The 16,821-nt window shown below is 37.8% G+C and overlaps 1 protein-coding gene and 1 long non-coding RNA gene across 2 annotated transcripts in view; one reads left to right on the forward strand and one right to left on the reverse strand.

Annotated features, from left to right (window-relative positions):
• Window positions 1-463: 463 nt before the first annotated feature.
• On the forward strand, window positions 464-5,176 carry LOC116394405 (uncharacterized). The gene is made up of 3 exons (XR_004213461.1): window positions 464-721; window positions 1,159-1,243; window positions 1,842-5,176. It is a non-coding gene; the product is annotated as an uncharacterized LOC116394405 (long non-coding RNA).
• Window positions 5,177-6,440: 1,264 nt separating this feature from the next.
• LOC116394331 (collagen alpha-1(II) chain) overlaps window positions 6,441-16,821 on the reverse strand; it is a 21,262-nt gene continuing 10,881 nt past the window's right edge. The window contains exons 16-27 of the mRNA XM_031867358.1: window positions 14,156-14,209; window positions 14,013-14,066; window positions 13,355-13,408; window positions 11,019-11,090; window positions 10,818-10,853; window positions 10,137-10,226; window positions 10,021-10,053; window positions 9,573-9,719; window positions 8,730-8,906; window positions 7,869-7,959; window positions 7,204-7,281; window positions 6,441-6,646 (exon numbers count right to left, since the gene is read on the reverse strand). Of these exons, the coding sequence (XP_031723218.1) occupies window positions 6,441-6,646; window positions 7,204-7,281; window positions 7,869-7,959; window positions 8,730-8,906; window positions 9,573-9,719; window positions 10,021-10,053; window positions 10,137-10,226; window positions 10,818-10,853; window positions 11,019-11,090; window positions 13,355-13,408; window positions 14,013-14,066; window positions 14,156-14,209 (1,092 nt within the window). The remainder of the gene's footprint in view (window positions 6,647-7,203; window positions 7,282-7,868; window positions 7,960-8,729; window positions 8,907-9,572; window positions 9,720-10,020; window positions 10,054-10,136; window positions 10,227-10,817; window positions 10,854-11,018; window positions 11,091-13,354; window positions 13,409-14,012; window positions 14,067-14,155; window positions 14,210-16,821) is intronic.

The following is a 16,821-nucleotide window of genomic DNA, read 5'->3' on the forward strand; positions in this document are numbered from 1 at the left end:
TGAAGTGGTGAAGTTTCATGGTGATATCTATGAGTTCATGTTGTGACTCTATTCACCTGTAGAGTCTTCTTAATGTGAGTGATGAAGTAGTGAAGTTTCATGGTGATATCTATGAGGTCATGTTGTGACTCTATTCACCTGTAGAGTCTTCTTAATGTGAGTGATGAAGTGGTGAAGTTTCATGGTGATATCTGAGTTGATGTGTTCACCTGTAGAGTCTTCTTAATGTGAGTGATGAAGTGGTGAAGTTTCATGGTGATATCATGAGTTCATGTGTTCACCTGTAGAGTCTCTAAATGTCTGTAATGGAACTAAACGTCTCTTTAAAGGACGTTTCCTCTAAATGAGTTTGTTCTCAGACTCTGATGATAAATCTCCACTTCAGCAGCTCTTACATTCACTAAACTTCACTCGTTCATTCCTCTCTGTGTGCTGAAGGTTCACACAGAGGGGTTTGTTCACTCATCACTCACACACTCATTTATACATTTATTAATATAAACATAGTGAGAATGGACTTGTTCACCTGTCGTGTCTCCTCTGAAATAGAAACTGGTAAATCATTCGCTGTTTGTGATTTTATATTCGAGGTGTTTTCTTCTTGCAGCTTATCGCCGACTCAAACGGCAACGACTGCGTCACTCCGTGCAAGAAGATTGAAGCTGGACGGATGACGCTGGATCGGTGTGCTGATGTGAAGATGATCCTGGTTTACACAGAGGTGCGTCACACACTGATATTTCATTTACATTTTGTTTTATTTGTAGCGGTATATTATCTGTGTTTCAGAACTACTCAGTGACTGTAAAATAAAAAAAGTAGTGTGTAAATATATACTGCATATAAATATATATATATATATATAATTTGTTTATTGCATCCAGAAGCTGTAAAAACAGCCAGATTTTCAACTTTCCGACACTCCTTGAACACATTATGTGTGACAAAATTGTAAATATTTCATCAAAATAACTTTATTCTAAACGTCTTGTTTAAAATTTCTCCCCAAATAAACCGTTTCATCAATAATATTGTTTCTTTTACTCAGTTAATGGTTAGACAATTAACTGACTCAGGGAAATGTGGTTTATTTATATATATATATATATATATATATATATATATATATATAAATAAACTTTACTTCCGTATTGTCAGGGGTTGATGGTGACTGAGGAGAAGAGGATCGACCTCCACAGCCAACCGTGCTCTGGTTCTAACAGCGTGGCATCTGGAAATCAGGGTGAGTCTGGTTTTATACACCAACAGGCTGATTATGATGGTTTTTTAATGAACCCCTTCATTAAACTCTGTTTAAGTGCGGATCAGGGTACCTTTTATAGTAACTAACAACATCAGAACTGCAGAAGACGTGAATGATGACCTTCTGTTCAGACTGACCTTCTGTACAACGACTATTGTAGAGAAACGCACCAGCACTGAAGCAACGCAACGTACCGGATGTATTTTAGACAACTGAAGGAATCCATATCAGCTATATTTGGAATATTTCACCTCTTTACTTTGCTGTCAGACAGACCTTTATAACAGGGAACTGGAGCTGTTATCTACGCTCTCTACAAAGACACCAGACTTTAGCTCTTAGAATAAAGGAGCTGCTGGTCTACTGCTGGTCTACTGCTGCCTCCATCAGTTAGTTTGTTTGTGTGACTTCAACACTTTTAAGAAATTACTGATAATTCCGTCAGAACAACAGTAATGCTCTCTTCGAATAATGAGCGAATATTTCCCAGTGATGAACATTGTTGTTGCTTTATGGGCTTCATGGGTACCGTGTGATTCTGATCACTTTTCTTTAATTATTTGTATTTTGGCTGCAGGGTCGGTCGGTTTGTTGCTGCTGGTTTTGGGGATCGCTGGATGTCTGTGATCTGCTGAGTCATCAAAGTTGGTACGATCAAACTCAGGGAGAGAGAGAGAGAATGGCCGGTGTCTTCGGGGGAACGCTGCTAATTCATGGGTTTCAGGGATTCTTCCGTTCGATGTATTTCTGTGCTTCTGCCTTCCGTCCTCTGCACTTTATTAGTAAGTAGTAATGTTTTAGTGGTAGTAACGATATATAATATTGAAAAAGTTAGGTATTTTATGAAGCATTTCACTGCCTTGCCATGCAAAGCCATTCAGACAGTGTTCTGAATGTGTTTTTTTAATATATATTTAGTACAGTTTTTATATTTATCTGCTCTTTTCTACTGCAAAAAGGTTAAATAATGCACATTCGTTTTTGTATCTTATTGTTAACTCTGCATACAGTGTTTACTGAAAGGCTTCATGTATGTGTTTAGGGAAACATATTAATATAATTTTACGGGTGCTTCTCTCAGGGCTGCATTTACTAAGACACTCACAAAGAGAAGTATTTATAAGTTTAGCAACATATTTATGAGCACTTCTTCTGCAAATGAAGAAAATATAAATTGTATAAAAGTCAGTTATTACACACTAAAGTATTACGCCATGTCTGTGGCATGTACTCACTACCAAAGCACTTAGTAAACGCAGCCTCTGATACCTCATTCAAACTCAAACTGACCAAAGCTTTATTAGTTTATTAACATTTTAACAGGTTAGTGGAATCACTATTCCCATTATTAGTTTGATTTTAATAGTTCAAATAGGCAGCACTACGACGGCATATTAGAGTAAAATTTATTAATTTTTACAAAATGACTGACACGGGTTAAAATTCCTGAGATCAAAGCCGTAAATTTACGAGAGAATATATACGGCCCTAATACGCTGTCGTACAGTACTAACTTTTAAAATGGCATTTCTGTTATTAAACCATACGGTACAAACTATTTAGGTCAGTTCACTCAAGGACAGAAGGTAGAAATCAGAAAAAGGATATTTAATCGGACCGTGAGTGTTTACATTTAGCTAATAGAGACTTAACAACGTAACGTTAGCGATGTTAGATATCCAGGTATTATGGTTAGCTGCTAACCAACGTGATCTCACTGGAGGGCGTATAAATAACACGTCACGTCACGCGTTTTAAGCTTTTCAAGTGTCATTTCATTCCCGACTCGTCACATTATGGTCACGGTTTTCAACACGTGGTTAACGTTGTGAACTCAAATTAAACTACGTGGTTATGTTTTCAAAAAAGATCATAGTTTGGGTTAAAATAAGCAAGTTTGATTCAAGTCAACGGGTGTTTTTTTGTTTCACACGGGACACGGACGGCGGTCTCCTGGGTGAAAGTCACGTGTTTGTTTTCCATCCAGCACTTGCGTGAAATGACACGTGAAAAGCAAAAAAAAAAGTGTCGTGATTTGAACTCGCAAGATGACGGCAGCGTTATTTATACGTCATTTCGTGACGCCAAAATCAATAAGATGGATTTATTGATGCCAGTCAGTGAAAGCTACAGAATTTCCTCGCACATTCCGGTTTACAGAATCTCCCTGTGTTTCGTTGTGAAGAAATAAATGAAGGGAGTCAAATAGGAAGCACTGACAACTTGAAACACTGTGAAAAGTTGCGCTCTCTACATGTCATGGTCACGATTCTTTAAAAATAATGCTGATTTATGATTTATCGGTCGAGCTGTAGACTGAATGTACTTGAAGGAAAGTCAAAGTAGGAAAGAGCGTCTGATTTGGAGCTGAGGTTTTGTTCCCGACTGTATAAACACAAATGAAAGCAGCTTTAAGGCCAGTAAAGCACAATATGACGAGGGAAATAGTATCTTCATTTATCTAACTGGTAGTTTGAGAGTCTTGAAACAACACGCACAAAAGCCAGATTGGGAAACGGTTGCAAAGATCAAGTATTATTATAGATTATTAGGTCAACAACCTTCTGCACTGTTTGTGACTCTCCTCCAGTCATGTTGATCTCAGCTGGAAACCCAAGTAGTGTTCTCCCTTTGATTTTGATTTACAGAGCCGACATCGTACACACAATTATTTATGACATTTGTATCGTGTTATTCTATGCATATTATATGTGTATGTCCGCTCCATTATTAAGCTATTTTATTCTTTAAACTAAACCATGCATTAAGCTAGAACTTTACTTGGACTTTCACAACACTATATCCTCCATTATCTACTATATTAGTACCACTTCCATCTTAAACACTGAAAGATAGTTCGGAATGTCAAATTATTTGAGATCGTTTTGTATCTTCACAAAATGTCGAATGCATTATCTGACAGCGACTTTCTGAGTTCTCTTATTTTTTCTTTACACTTATAATTGAAACCCTTCGTATGCAGCTGCACAACATGCAGAATGTATTAAATAACCAACATCATGACACACTGACATACATTTACTAAAATCATACTATTTAAAGGTATAAAAACACTGCTGAATCACCTTTTATTGAGCAAATTAATAAAAAAAAACAGAAGAACAACATGTCAGAAGTGAGAGGTTTTTTTTATTGTTACGTTAATATTTTTAAATATTGTATGTCCTTTTAAAATCATTTCAAAGATTCTGCCTTTAATTTTAAGAATTGAATCTCTGATGACGCTCTTTCCTGCTTCTCGACGACTCCACGACTGTTTTAGACCTTTTAAAACCGGTCACACCAGTAAAGTCGGGCATTAATTAAGCATCCTGCGACCTTTATTGACCGCTGCTCTGCTGGTGTTGTTGAGGCGTTACACAGTATTGATTATTTGACAGGTGCTCCAATAAAAACAGCATTTAAAGACGTGCTGACAAAATCAATAAAGGGACATTTTTCTTAAAAAGAGTCGAGTAAGAACACAGAAAAAATCACTGAAATTAGTTGTTTGTTTGTTTGTTTGTTTGTTTGTTTGTTTTAAGAGTTCTTAAAGTTCAAAATCTGCTGCTGGTTGAATGTTTGTTGACGTTATTTATTTGAGTAATTCTGTATCAATGTGACTGCTGATGAATGTGAAGCCAGAACTGAACGTTATCTGTACTGTAAATTCCTCACACGTTATCATGCATAGAATAATTACTTTTTTTATCTTTACACCCTACAAACTAAATCAACTGACAAAGATGAATGTGTCCTGTTAGCATCATACTACTTGTGATCAGTAAATACTGTGATGTGTCACAAGTTCCTTCAGTGAGGAACTTAAACGTTTGTGCAATTCTTCCTGATTTCTTGCTTCTCTTCTGTCGTTTGTTAACAAAATGCAATAAAGTATTTTCTTGAAAACGTTCTTTGCAATCTGTCCCATAATTTATTAAAATAACGAGATTCTGATTTATAGTTTTGTGTATTTTAGTTTGAATTCGACAGTAAAAAGTTTGTATCTTTAGTGAAAACACAGCTTGTGATCTGAAGCATAAAGTAGTTTTACTAAGAAATATAGAAATGTTTGTTATTTGTGTCTCTTGAAGGCATTTAAATGACATGTAGCAGAGTTATCTAACAATACAACTATTTAACTTTACAATGCAATGAAAATGTTTCGCACAATTTTTTGTGAGGAAAAAAAAATCTAAATTAATTTAAAGTGGGATTTTCTGAAATCTCCACAGCTAAGCTTTTATTTTCACATTGTAGCTCAATCGTTTGAACATTTATTACAACGTTTTAAGTTGTAAATGTGACGGCCAACAGCTGATAACCATATCTCGGTGTGGAGGACGTGAAGGATATTTATAATTCAGAACATCCTTAGAATGATCTGGATTGTTTGGTTCACTTCTAGATCGTCAACGTGGATACAAACTGAATTATTTATTTAAACTGAAGTTTATTTTCTCACGTGTTCAACAAATGTTTAATATTTTCAATAGTTTACAGTTCTAATAAGTCTGAAGGATAAATTCATCTTGCAAAACACATTCAAATACATACACACAATAATCAGATTACTGGTTTACTTTGGAAGTATGGTAATCACAATAGAAGATTATTTAGCGATTCAGAAGTCTGGAACCGATATATTTATGTCACTTCACTTTTCTGGAATATTATCTTTCAGAATTAAAAGCACAAACGCTACAAACTGAAGACTCAGAATAAAAAACATCAGGCAGTTTATCTGAAACATATTTCAGAGCACAGTACACATTGTTGAGATACTTTACATAATATTTACACAGCGCCTTTTTACTTCTGTTTATTTTTTATTGTGACTTAGGGAAACAGAAAATAAACTGAAGGAAGGATTCAATGGGGAATCATTTAGCGATGCTATCAAATTAAACAAACCCGTGAGACGTCGTTGTTCCTGGTCAAAGCTGTGAAAGTCTTTTCTAGTTTCATTCCTGCACAGTTTCATATTTCTTACCAGGAGTGCCACAGGGTACTACACTCGGTCCTCTGACATTTTCAATGGAGGATTGAATCATTCGCAGCTTTTAAACTATTGTCTTAAATCTAACGTCAGCTGGAATTCAATGAGACGAACCTCGAAGTTGCCACCGGTTGAATCTCTTGGCGTTTTATTATCTCAGGTGCTCGTTGCTCGTGTTCACATTTGCTCACTGACTGGTCCTTTCACCAGACCCTGCTCTTTGCGTGCCACCGGCGAGTGAATGCTACAGTCCCGCGCCTCGCAGAAACCTGGCACGCCTGCAACCCCGAGCATGCCGGACTGGCCGACCGGGCCGGGGAACCCGCGGGGACCTCGGGGACCCTCCATGCCGTTTTTGGGTTCTGCTGAGTGACCTGGCAAACCTGCGGAGAGGAAATGACAAAATATATAAACCTTCAGATTAACTAATGGAAAGTCTGGCCCACTTATTTACAGGAGAATTTAAATGCAAGTTTAAAAAGAGAAGAACATTATTTTTACCTATCTTAGATATCATATATCATATAGATAGCAGATTTTTACAAACAAGCAACATGTTGTCTATTTTCTAAAAATGATAAAGTTCAATATGATATTGAACAATTTATAGACTATAAAGTGATGTAAAAAAGTCCTTTCTTCGATGTTCTCCATTGGTGCATTAAAACAAAATAAACTATTGTATTGGAGTAGATTGTGCTTGATTTGTAAATTTCTCCTTCCTATATGTTTTACTTATTTTATTTTAGCATTATTTCTTTAATCCACAACGGCCCTGATATCCCGTCGAAATGTCCCCATCCCATAAAATACATGATTCAGCACAAATTAAACTGCTGAATCATGAAACGTGATTCAGATCTGGTCTGCAGCAGCTTCTACAACCTTCAGGAGATGTTAAAGTGTTCATGGTTGTGTGGAGATGAACAAAGTGTCGCACCTCTGATGCCTTGTGGTCCGTCGGGTCCCGTCAGACCTTTACCTGGATCTCCTGTGCTGGCTTTAGGTCCCTTTTGACCTGTTGAGGAAAAACACAAAGCGACTAGAGAACTCCATTCAGAACAAACATGTTCTTCAGTTGATTAGAGGTTGAAAAAGTAAATGAATGTGTTCAAATTTCTTCTTTTAGAGATTACAGATTCTTTTTTCAACTTGAATAAATAACTAAATCCATCCTGTCTGTTCTGGTGTTGTGAGCAGCTGCACACTTTCACCACAGGACGTTAACGAGAACACAACGAGAAACACGTTTATTTACAGACATTATATTTCAGGATTAAATCTGAGACAAATGGAGTAAATACTGTTCATTCGTCATCTGAAAGCATGATTTACAATCTTAAAGGCATGGATGTTTGATTTGTTAAAACATGTTATTATGTAGTTTGAGCATATGAATTACTAAACAATCTAAAAAATCAGGAATATAAAAAATAAAAGATAATCAAAACGTTCCTCCCGACACCAACAGTGAAGCACTTCTGCTCGTGTGACGTGTCGTTCACAATCCTTCTGTTTCATTTGCACGATGTTTTTTACATCAGATATAATCTCATGGACACGGATGCTTAACCGGATGCATGAAGAATGAACGTGTGATGTTACCTCTGTCGCCCTGCGCTCCATTCTGTCCCTCCAGTCCTCTGTCACCTTGAGCTCCTCTGGCTCCTTTCACTCCGGTTTTTCCTGCTTTGCCCTGATAGGTGGAGGCAGAAATGGTCCAATTAGTCCTTAATTCGGTCACTTTTAATGTCGTTATAACGCGGGATTCTCACACGTCTGTGTGTTGTGCTGGAGGATGATGATCAACAATTGAATCCAATGTTTTACAGTGTTTTTTAAAAGGCAGTAGGGATGAGTATTGTTAGGATTTCATCCATACTAGTACTGTGTGTTTGTGTGTGTGTGTGTGTGTGTGTGTGTGTGTGTGCGTGCGTGTGTGTCAGAGCTTTTTCTGTGTAAAAACTGAAATTATAGTATGTTTTATTGCCGTTTTTAAGATATTTTTTTAAGATATCGGGATAATATTATGGATTATATTTGGCCGGGATAATCCTGACATGATGTTTTTTTTAACATTGTGCTATGCCTACTGGCCTTGAGACTGTTAATCTCAGCGAATATTTTCTCATACATTTACAACTTTAATCTCAGAAATTCATAGTTTTTTTTGTTTTAATTTTGCCCCCCTGTCGCGGTTCTGTAATTTTTTTTACCTACACTGCCAGAAAATAAACAAAAATACCCAAAAAAACACAAACTAATCCAATTAAAAATCTGTTGAAATGAAGCTCGTTTTTAAGAAATGGGCTTTTTTTGTAAAAACTGAAATTATTTCCCCACTTTAAAGTGGATCATTGAAACAATGCAGCAGACAAATACTGAGACCTCCTCTATAGGTCTGGTGAACTGAACCAATGAACCGTCTCCACCATCGTAGCCGTGAGGCGGCAGAGAGGAACTTACAGATTTCCCCGGTGACCCCGACAGCCCTTGTCCCCCCGGCGGTCCGATGAGGATCCGGTTGTTGACGGGGCAGCCCTGGGAGCACTTGGCCCGGATGGAGGCGGCGTACTGGGAGATCTGGGCCGTGACCACGCCTCTGCAGAGCTGCAGGACCTGCTCATCAGTCAGACCAGGACCCTGCGGGACAAAAACCACTCAGGTTATATCTTCTCTACATCACGGCGACAATAAACACCAACTTTAACAAGTCCTTTAATCTTAAAATAAGGTTTTACATTTTTGGAATATATATGCAAATAAATAGGAGACATCTGATGAGTTTTACTTGCTTTATATATTTGTTAAACATCTTTCAATACGATAATTTCCTTCCCAGCTGAGCAAGTTTACGTCAATGAATCATTTAAAATTCAATAAAATAAGACGTGAAAAACTAAAGCATCAACTTGTACATGTGGACACTACTGATGCTTTATTTCTACCATTTAAAGATGTTTGTGATTTGTAAAAATGATGTTAAAACGCATAATGTAAAGCTATAGGACAACTGGAAAAGACTGTAAACTTTACTTGAACCCAAGAACACTTAATCTCCATGAAGAAAAACTATTTTAATTGCACTTAACGAAATGTTTGCAGCGTTAGTCAGAACTCTGACTGAAGAGATAAAAAGTGAAAAAGCCGGTGATGAAATACTACGAAAACCTTTTTATATTCGACATAGATTGAGTATCAAATTCAAGGAAAGTTAGTTTTTGAATCAAAATGTCATTTTTAGGAGGCTGAGACCAGACTGACGTGAGGGTCAGTCTACACCTTTAAAGTGCCCAAACTGTGACTCACAGAGGCACCAGGAACTCCTTTGGGTCCTGCTTGGCCTTTAACGCCGAGGTCACCGATGGCACCGCGCTCTCCTCTGGTACCCGGGACGCCGGCCGATCCGCCGGGGCCGGGGATGCCGCCGCGACCGACTGCAGCTTTTGGTCCACGCTGTCGGGGAAAACAGAAGGACGAAGAAGTGAAAATGAAAGAGTTTGATCAGCTTATTATTGTCTCTTTTACAGCTGCTTACTGTTTATACTGTGTACATCCTGTTTATAGGGCCAACTTTATTCTACACCTTTATTTTGGACAGAAGTCATGAACCTGACGTTTATCATTTAATAATATGCCTAAATTATATAGAAGTCTTTAATAAAACATGATGCCTTCTATCTTTTTCTGTGCTGCTGAGCTGCACTAGATGTGCGTGTGTTTGAATGACGTCGAGGTAAATAAATAAAGTAAGCACCTGTCCTTTGTCTCCTCCGTCTCCCACGCTGCCCTGAACGGTGACAAAGAAGGAACAAACTAATCAGTGAGTGGAACCCAAACAGGTGTGGAAACAGGAAGTGAAATGGAGATTACGGTATGAGGCAGTTTCATCGTCAGATTGTAAACAGATGACGTCACCTTTTGTCCTTTAACAGCTTTAATGCCCTTCTTCCCTGCTGCACCCTGCAGGGAACCAACATGACATCAACAACATGTGATTAAAGAGGAAGTTGTTGTCATTTTCTCACAAGATCAACATTCCTCGAGTTACATGGTTGAATAAAGAGTTGTTTTATAGTAAACAATATGTCTGTTTGACAGGAGAGGAAGGGAAACTCCCGTCAGTCTGAACCTGTTTAACTCAACTTTATTGACACAACACCTTTCATTCAAACGTGGGCAAAACTGAATCAAACTCATTTAAAAAGCAACAATACATAAAAACAATTCCGCGAGGCTAGAAATTACAATAAAACAATAAAAATAAATAAATCAAAATAGTTAAATAAAATGAACACCAGGGATAAAATATTGTAAAAAAACTTAAAAACTAATGCTATAAGTTAGTTTCTATTTCAGTATAAGTACATTGAGAACGAATCCTCATACCTGCTCAGTGAAGCTGATTCTGACTCTAGATTCGATATTGTGAGCAGAAGGATCGGCTCGACGTGGTGGCGGCTGAGCCGGCGGCTAGCAGCTAACGGTGCTAACAGCTCTAACAGCGCAGACCACTGTGCCGGCAGAGCTAAGGGCGTGTCATCAAACACTCACCTTGCCACCATTGGGTCCCGTCTCACCTTTGGAACCCTGGAAGAAATTCAGGTGACGGTTCAGGTGGTGCGACTTGATTTACGATCATATTAAAGTCGCTCTTCGTGTAAAGTGGAAACACTGGTGATGTCTGATATCCAATGAAAGATCGATATCAGTCTGTTATGTATATTGATAACAGGTCGTTTGTGTTGAACCCACAGTCTGGCCCTGCAGGCCCTTCGATCCCAGCGCCCCTGGTACTCCGGCATCTCCTCGCTCTCCTTCAGCTCCCTGTTGAACAAACAGACAATACTCAGTCAAAGGGATTACTTCATGATAAATATATTCATGTTCAACCGGCATATATTTTGTTTTGTTTTGCTGTTTTCTCTCATAAACCGCTCAGCCATGAATTCTCCACCACTATATGCAATCTACATATTTAACAACTGACATTTCTGTCATTCAGTGGCTTTTATTTCACATCTCTCGTCTTATGCATTCTATGTATTTTATTTCATTTTATGTTTTTACATTAATTATTATATTTTATCCCTGTTTTTATGTTCATTCTGCCTATTTCTGTTTTCCTATTGCAATGAACTGTGGGCTTGTATGAGAGGTTTTATAAAAATAAAGTTTAATACGATTATTCTTTATTATTTATTCATTCATTCAGCCCCAAATAAATGTGCTATATATCTACATACGGTATATGCTGAGTATCACATTTTGTAAAAGTAAATGTATAAATATATACATTTATATAAATAAATATAAATATACATATATATATAAGATATTAGATGTGTTTACGTAGATATGACTTGGTTCAGTTAAAGAAGGTTGAACTGGAAGTAAAAGACATTTGAAGTTATAAACTTTTCACCGGGAAAACCCCTCAAATATCGAAAGAGGAAGAACAAACCAAAGGTTTCTGTAGAGTTTGATGATCAGACAGTCTGGAGTTTTTCTGTTTGTCGTTATTTAATGTCAGAGTTCATGAGAAGTCAAATAACCAAAGTTAAAGTAAACGTGTCTTCGTGTACTGTGAGTTTGTTCACAATATGAATGTTTTATTTTCAGATTTGACTCTTTTCAACAGATGAGGAATCTCACTTTGACATTTATAAAATGAACCTTCTTCTCATTATTAGCTCTTATTCTATATTTACTAAAGATGCTTCTTCTGAGCTTTTTTTTCTAGAATATACATACATATATATATACTCTTACTATTAACTTAATGTTGGCACTGTAAATAAGTATGTGTTTTGGATTTGCACCTTATTGTTACTTTAGACCTTTATATGTGCACTCTTCACCATTTGTATTGCAGCTACTGCACAACAGGTTCCCTGTGTGTGTTCTTAAAGCTTCATCTCATCTGTGTTGAAACCTGGTGAGGAGAACCTCCAGGAGGTCAAATCCTGGATCGGAAGAAGTTTTGCTTCGGATAAAAGAGAGTAAAACTTCAGCTTTGCAGATATTTCCAAAGTCCAAATAGTTCAAACTCTTCTATTAATTGTATTAAAGCTAAAGTTAGTTGTTTAGAACTGGCTTCTTCTCCTTTAAATCTAGATCTCCTTTGTTCTTATAATCCCACTGTTTGTGTTTATTTGCATTTTCCTTCATTATCTGATTTTCCTCTTCTTCGTAAAGCACTTTGTAAAGTTCTACCGTATAGAAATAGACTTTTATTATCTATATTATTATCATTAATCCCTATTGTGTTTGTGTAATTGTTAAATGCTCATGCTTTTGTCTTTGTTTTGATGGATGGAGGCCATGTAGGAGTGTAAAAACAACTTGTTCTACAAATGAGCAGAAAATGTTCCCAGATGTTTCATTTTTAACTGACAAACTCTTCTCTCGACGCTCCAGATGTGACATGAAGTGATCTCTGTGTTCTTTGTTTTTGTTTCTATCTTTCAGAGATGTTCTTCTTCTTGTTCCTCCTCGCTGTGGTTTGTCTGACCACATCAATGTGAAAATGAATAAATAAATAGTTAAACCTCCTGACAGCTGGACTCGGGGATTTTTCCTGAGATATATTTGCTAGAACTGAAATTTTAGATTTACAACCAAAAAACCGACTTCTTCAGAAAGAATTACACAATAACTTCCGTGTTATTTCCTTCTTCTTCTTTCTTTTTCAATGCTGTTATCTGGAGATAACAGAGCTCGATAACGGGGTTCATTTATGGAGATTCGTGTCCATTATTTCTTTCTTATGGAGAAAAACAAAAGGCAGATTTCTCGAGACAATTTATCTCGAGAAAACGTGGTTTTGTTTTCTGGAGATAATTATGGAGAGAAATTGAATTTGAGCCGGTGTTGCAACAGATGTCAAGACGCCATCTGTGCTCGAAGAGTATGCTGCATAAAAAATACTAATTAACAACAAATCTAAATGAATGTATTCAGATTGTATGGACTCAGAGGTAGACTGACTGTGCCCCTTGTTTGTTTGGAGCACGTGTTCAGGTTTCACACGTTGCACCTTTAAAACGACGAGTCAGGAATCAAACCTGTGACTTGTAGAGTTCACTCACCCCGGCGCCCACTCTGCCTCGAGGTCCTTTCACTCCACGATCCCCCTTACTGCCCTGCAGAGGAAGAACAGACACTATTACGCCGAGTAGACAGTTTGTTTTATTCAAATGTCTATTTTAAAGCTCACATTTTGACCCGGAAAATCCTACATTTATTTGTATTATTTACGTGTGTGCTTTTTCCACTGTGACATGTCAAAATGTCTTCTGTGAAAAAAGGACGAGCTATTAGTTGTATGTTTCTGTAACGATTGAACTTGTGATCCGGCAGGACGTGAAGGAACTCGCCTCAAAATAGGAAACAACAGATGTTTGGACGGACATGAGATGCTGTCATCACTCATTCTGCAAGAATGTATTGTTTGTATTAAGAACAATCACACAGTATCACAAAAGCAAGAGAAAGCGGTGAAAACACTCTAAATATAGTGTACACTTAAGCTGATATTGATTCTTTTAGGTGTCTAAAATCTGTCCAAACCACAGGTCTAAACATCGCTACTGCCCTTTAAGATGAGAGCGTTATGAGTTGCCACTGATTTCTTTTAGGGCCAAACTGAGCTAAACATCAATAAAAGTATTAATGTAACTTCTCATGTGGATTAACAAAGTACTATATGTATGTGTCTCCGCAGCGTTGAGCCTTTATGTTTGTTACCTTGATTCCAAACTGTCCAGGATCTCCCATCACACCCGGGACTCCTACGGGACCCTGAGGAGGACAAACAACAGGAGTTTGAACACAGGTTTGTAGCAGTGGGGGGGGACTACGGATGGCAGACAGAACTCTAATCAACTCACATCTTCTCCGGGGTCGCCATCACTGCCCGACAGGCCGCCAAAACCTTCACCGCCCTCAAGAGAGAAAACAAAAGATCATTGAATCCTGTGTGTTGGAAAACAACTCTAATCAGACCAGCTGGATGTGACGGGAATCTCCTGTTTGTTATTTATAATCTAGTGTCGATAAGACGAGTGCTTTGAGTAAAGGACAAAATCACAGTAAGTCAAGTTTTCTGTATTTAACAAAATGATAAATGTAATGTCTTTGAAGACGTCACATTGTGCTCTGGGGAATTGTAATTGACTTCTTTTCACTGTTTTCTGACATTTTATAAACTAAACAATAATTGTTTATGGACGAAAAAACCCAGAGATGAATTGATAATGATGATAAATCTACGGCTATACTTTCAGACTGCAGGCAAAAGTGGCCCAAATTTGATTTGTGTTAATAAACAGTGAAAATGTGGAGGTGGTTACTACTTCTTTTTTATTCATATCTGCCACTTCTTCCGTCTCTCTTTCAAACTCTTAAACCAGAGTTGGTGATTGTTGGAACAGAGGAAAGACTAACAAAGACACTTTTAATAAGTTTGGAATGAATGCTGATTTTAACCTTTTCCATCAGCTTTATGCCAAGGTGGTACAAGGAGATTAAATACATGCAGTTATTTGTTATACAGCCCAGGTGACGTTTGTTTTGTTTGCATGTCGGCGTCACAGTTCCTCAGTAACACAGCAGGAGTGTATTTGAGATGTGCACCAGTGAACTGGGTGTGGACCAGTGTGACTGGTGACTGGTGTGACATGCACGTGATGAATGTTATGAAAATGCAAAACATGTCAACACAGGTCTACTTTTACTTTTACTGTGGCTGCAGTTTTGGTTTCAGTTTGAAGTCTTTCTTTTAAATGTGTTTTGGTTTTGATCAGAGAAAATGCGACACGCTTTAAAAGTCAGATAATTGTGTTTTTTGTGTGTTTTTCTTGATTCACACGAAGCTCAAAGCAACAGAGAATACTTTTGGGAATGTACATGTGCTTTTTGGTCCTCCACTGGTGCTGTCCACAGGAAGATCGTGGTCATATTTTCAGCATCTGCTCACCAGTTTCTGTCTCACTCTGATTACATCACTTCCACTACAGAGGTGCAGTCTAAGTGAAGCACCGTCTGAAGAAAGAAAAAGCAAAACTAGAAAGATTCTCTGGTATTTTTCTGAAGGTGAAGTGTAAGTTCTGCACTGAGTGAGATGAGACACGAGAGTGTTTGTTTTAAATTCATTCCAGAAATTCCCAGCTGCAGAAATGAAAGAACAGAAATGTTCTTCTTCTCCCTGAGAGAAGGAAATATGCCGCCTGTGAGATAACCGTCTATAAATAAGGACGTATTATTAGAGATGTCACATTCAGAGTCAGGTGGTACAGAGAAGAGGACGAGTCGTGGGTTAACAGGACTTTTAAAATAGTATTTCCTCGTCACTTTCACGAGTTTGTTTTGTTGGGATAAAAAACAATATTATTTTGTGATTATAAGAAACGAGGTTGTCATATCAGCTATCAAAACATTTTAAATAACGTACAGTAAGTTTAGTGATCAAGCAATAATTATTAAAGCTTGTTATGTCAATAACAGCATGTTTGTCCCCTCTGGGCTTCTGTAAATAAAAACCGTTTGATATATGTGTTATGTTAAACCGTTTGATAACACTGAGCTAGTTTCAGAGTTTAAAGGAATCGTTCAGGATTTTGGGAAATAATATTATTTGTTTTCTTTTGGACAGCGAGATGAAAAGACCGAAACCTCGTTCTCCTCATTCGCTCCAAAAGAGTTCAGTAAATAACAAACACTCAGACGTCAGATTTTCCCAGCAGCATGTGAACACACACACACACACACACACACACACACACACACACACACACACACCTCAGCAGGACATTAGCGGAGGTCAAACCTGTGGCTTTTTAGCTGCTGACTGAATGTTTGTAAAAAGCATGATCCATCACATTGTGTTTCACATGCTGTCATATGAGTTTTAAAAAACATATTTTACTGTGACGTTGCACAACAGTTTCTTCCTTTTTTAATTGTTTTCAATTTTTTACTTTAGATCTAATAGAGTTCTTTGAATATCCCTCTAGCGCCACCTGGAGGCTGCCGAGTTCATCAGACGGTGGTTCCCGACCTTGTCGGCTTGTGATCCCTTTAAACAAACCAACGTGTTGTTCTGCACTAAAGACATGTTCGAGTTCTCTCTACTTCTAGTCACGATGGTTCTGTTTCCACAGAGGAGCTTTTATTTTGTAGAGAGAATCAAGACCTCAGAGAGTAAAATGTGACAGGAGACAAAAACAAAAGGATGGCGATGGAGAGCGAGCTGTATCCAGCATGCAGTTCGGCGGGGGGTATTTTCTTGCCCTGTTCATCATCTCACGACCCCTCAGCTTTATTTTGCAACCCCTGGTTGACCCTGAATATAACTTTAACAGAACTTTGTCCAGCAGTGTTTGAGGAACAGACTGACTCACTGACTCTCTGGAACAAATGAGGTTTCAGTATTTCCTCCATGAAAGTGTTACATAATAACGGTCGTCACTGCGAAACTAAAACTCTCTCTTTGAAACGGAGACTGATGTTTATCACACACACACACACACACACACACACACACACACACACACAC

The sequence above is a fragment of the Anarrhichthys ocellatus genome, unplaced genomic scaffold (assembly GCF_004355925.1).
Source record: "Anarrhichthys ocellatus isolate YVR2014 unplaced genomic scaffold, GSC_Weel_1.0 scaffold39, whole genome shotgun sequence".
Taxonomy (NCBI): Eukaryota; Metazoa; Chordata; class Actinopteri; order Perciformes; family Anarhichadidae; genus Anarrhichthys; species Anarrhichthys ocellatus.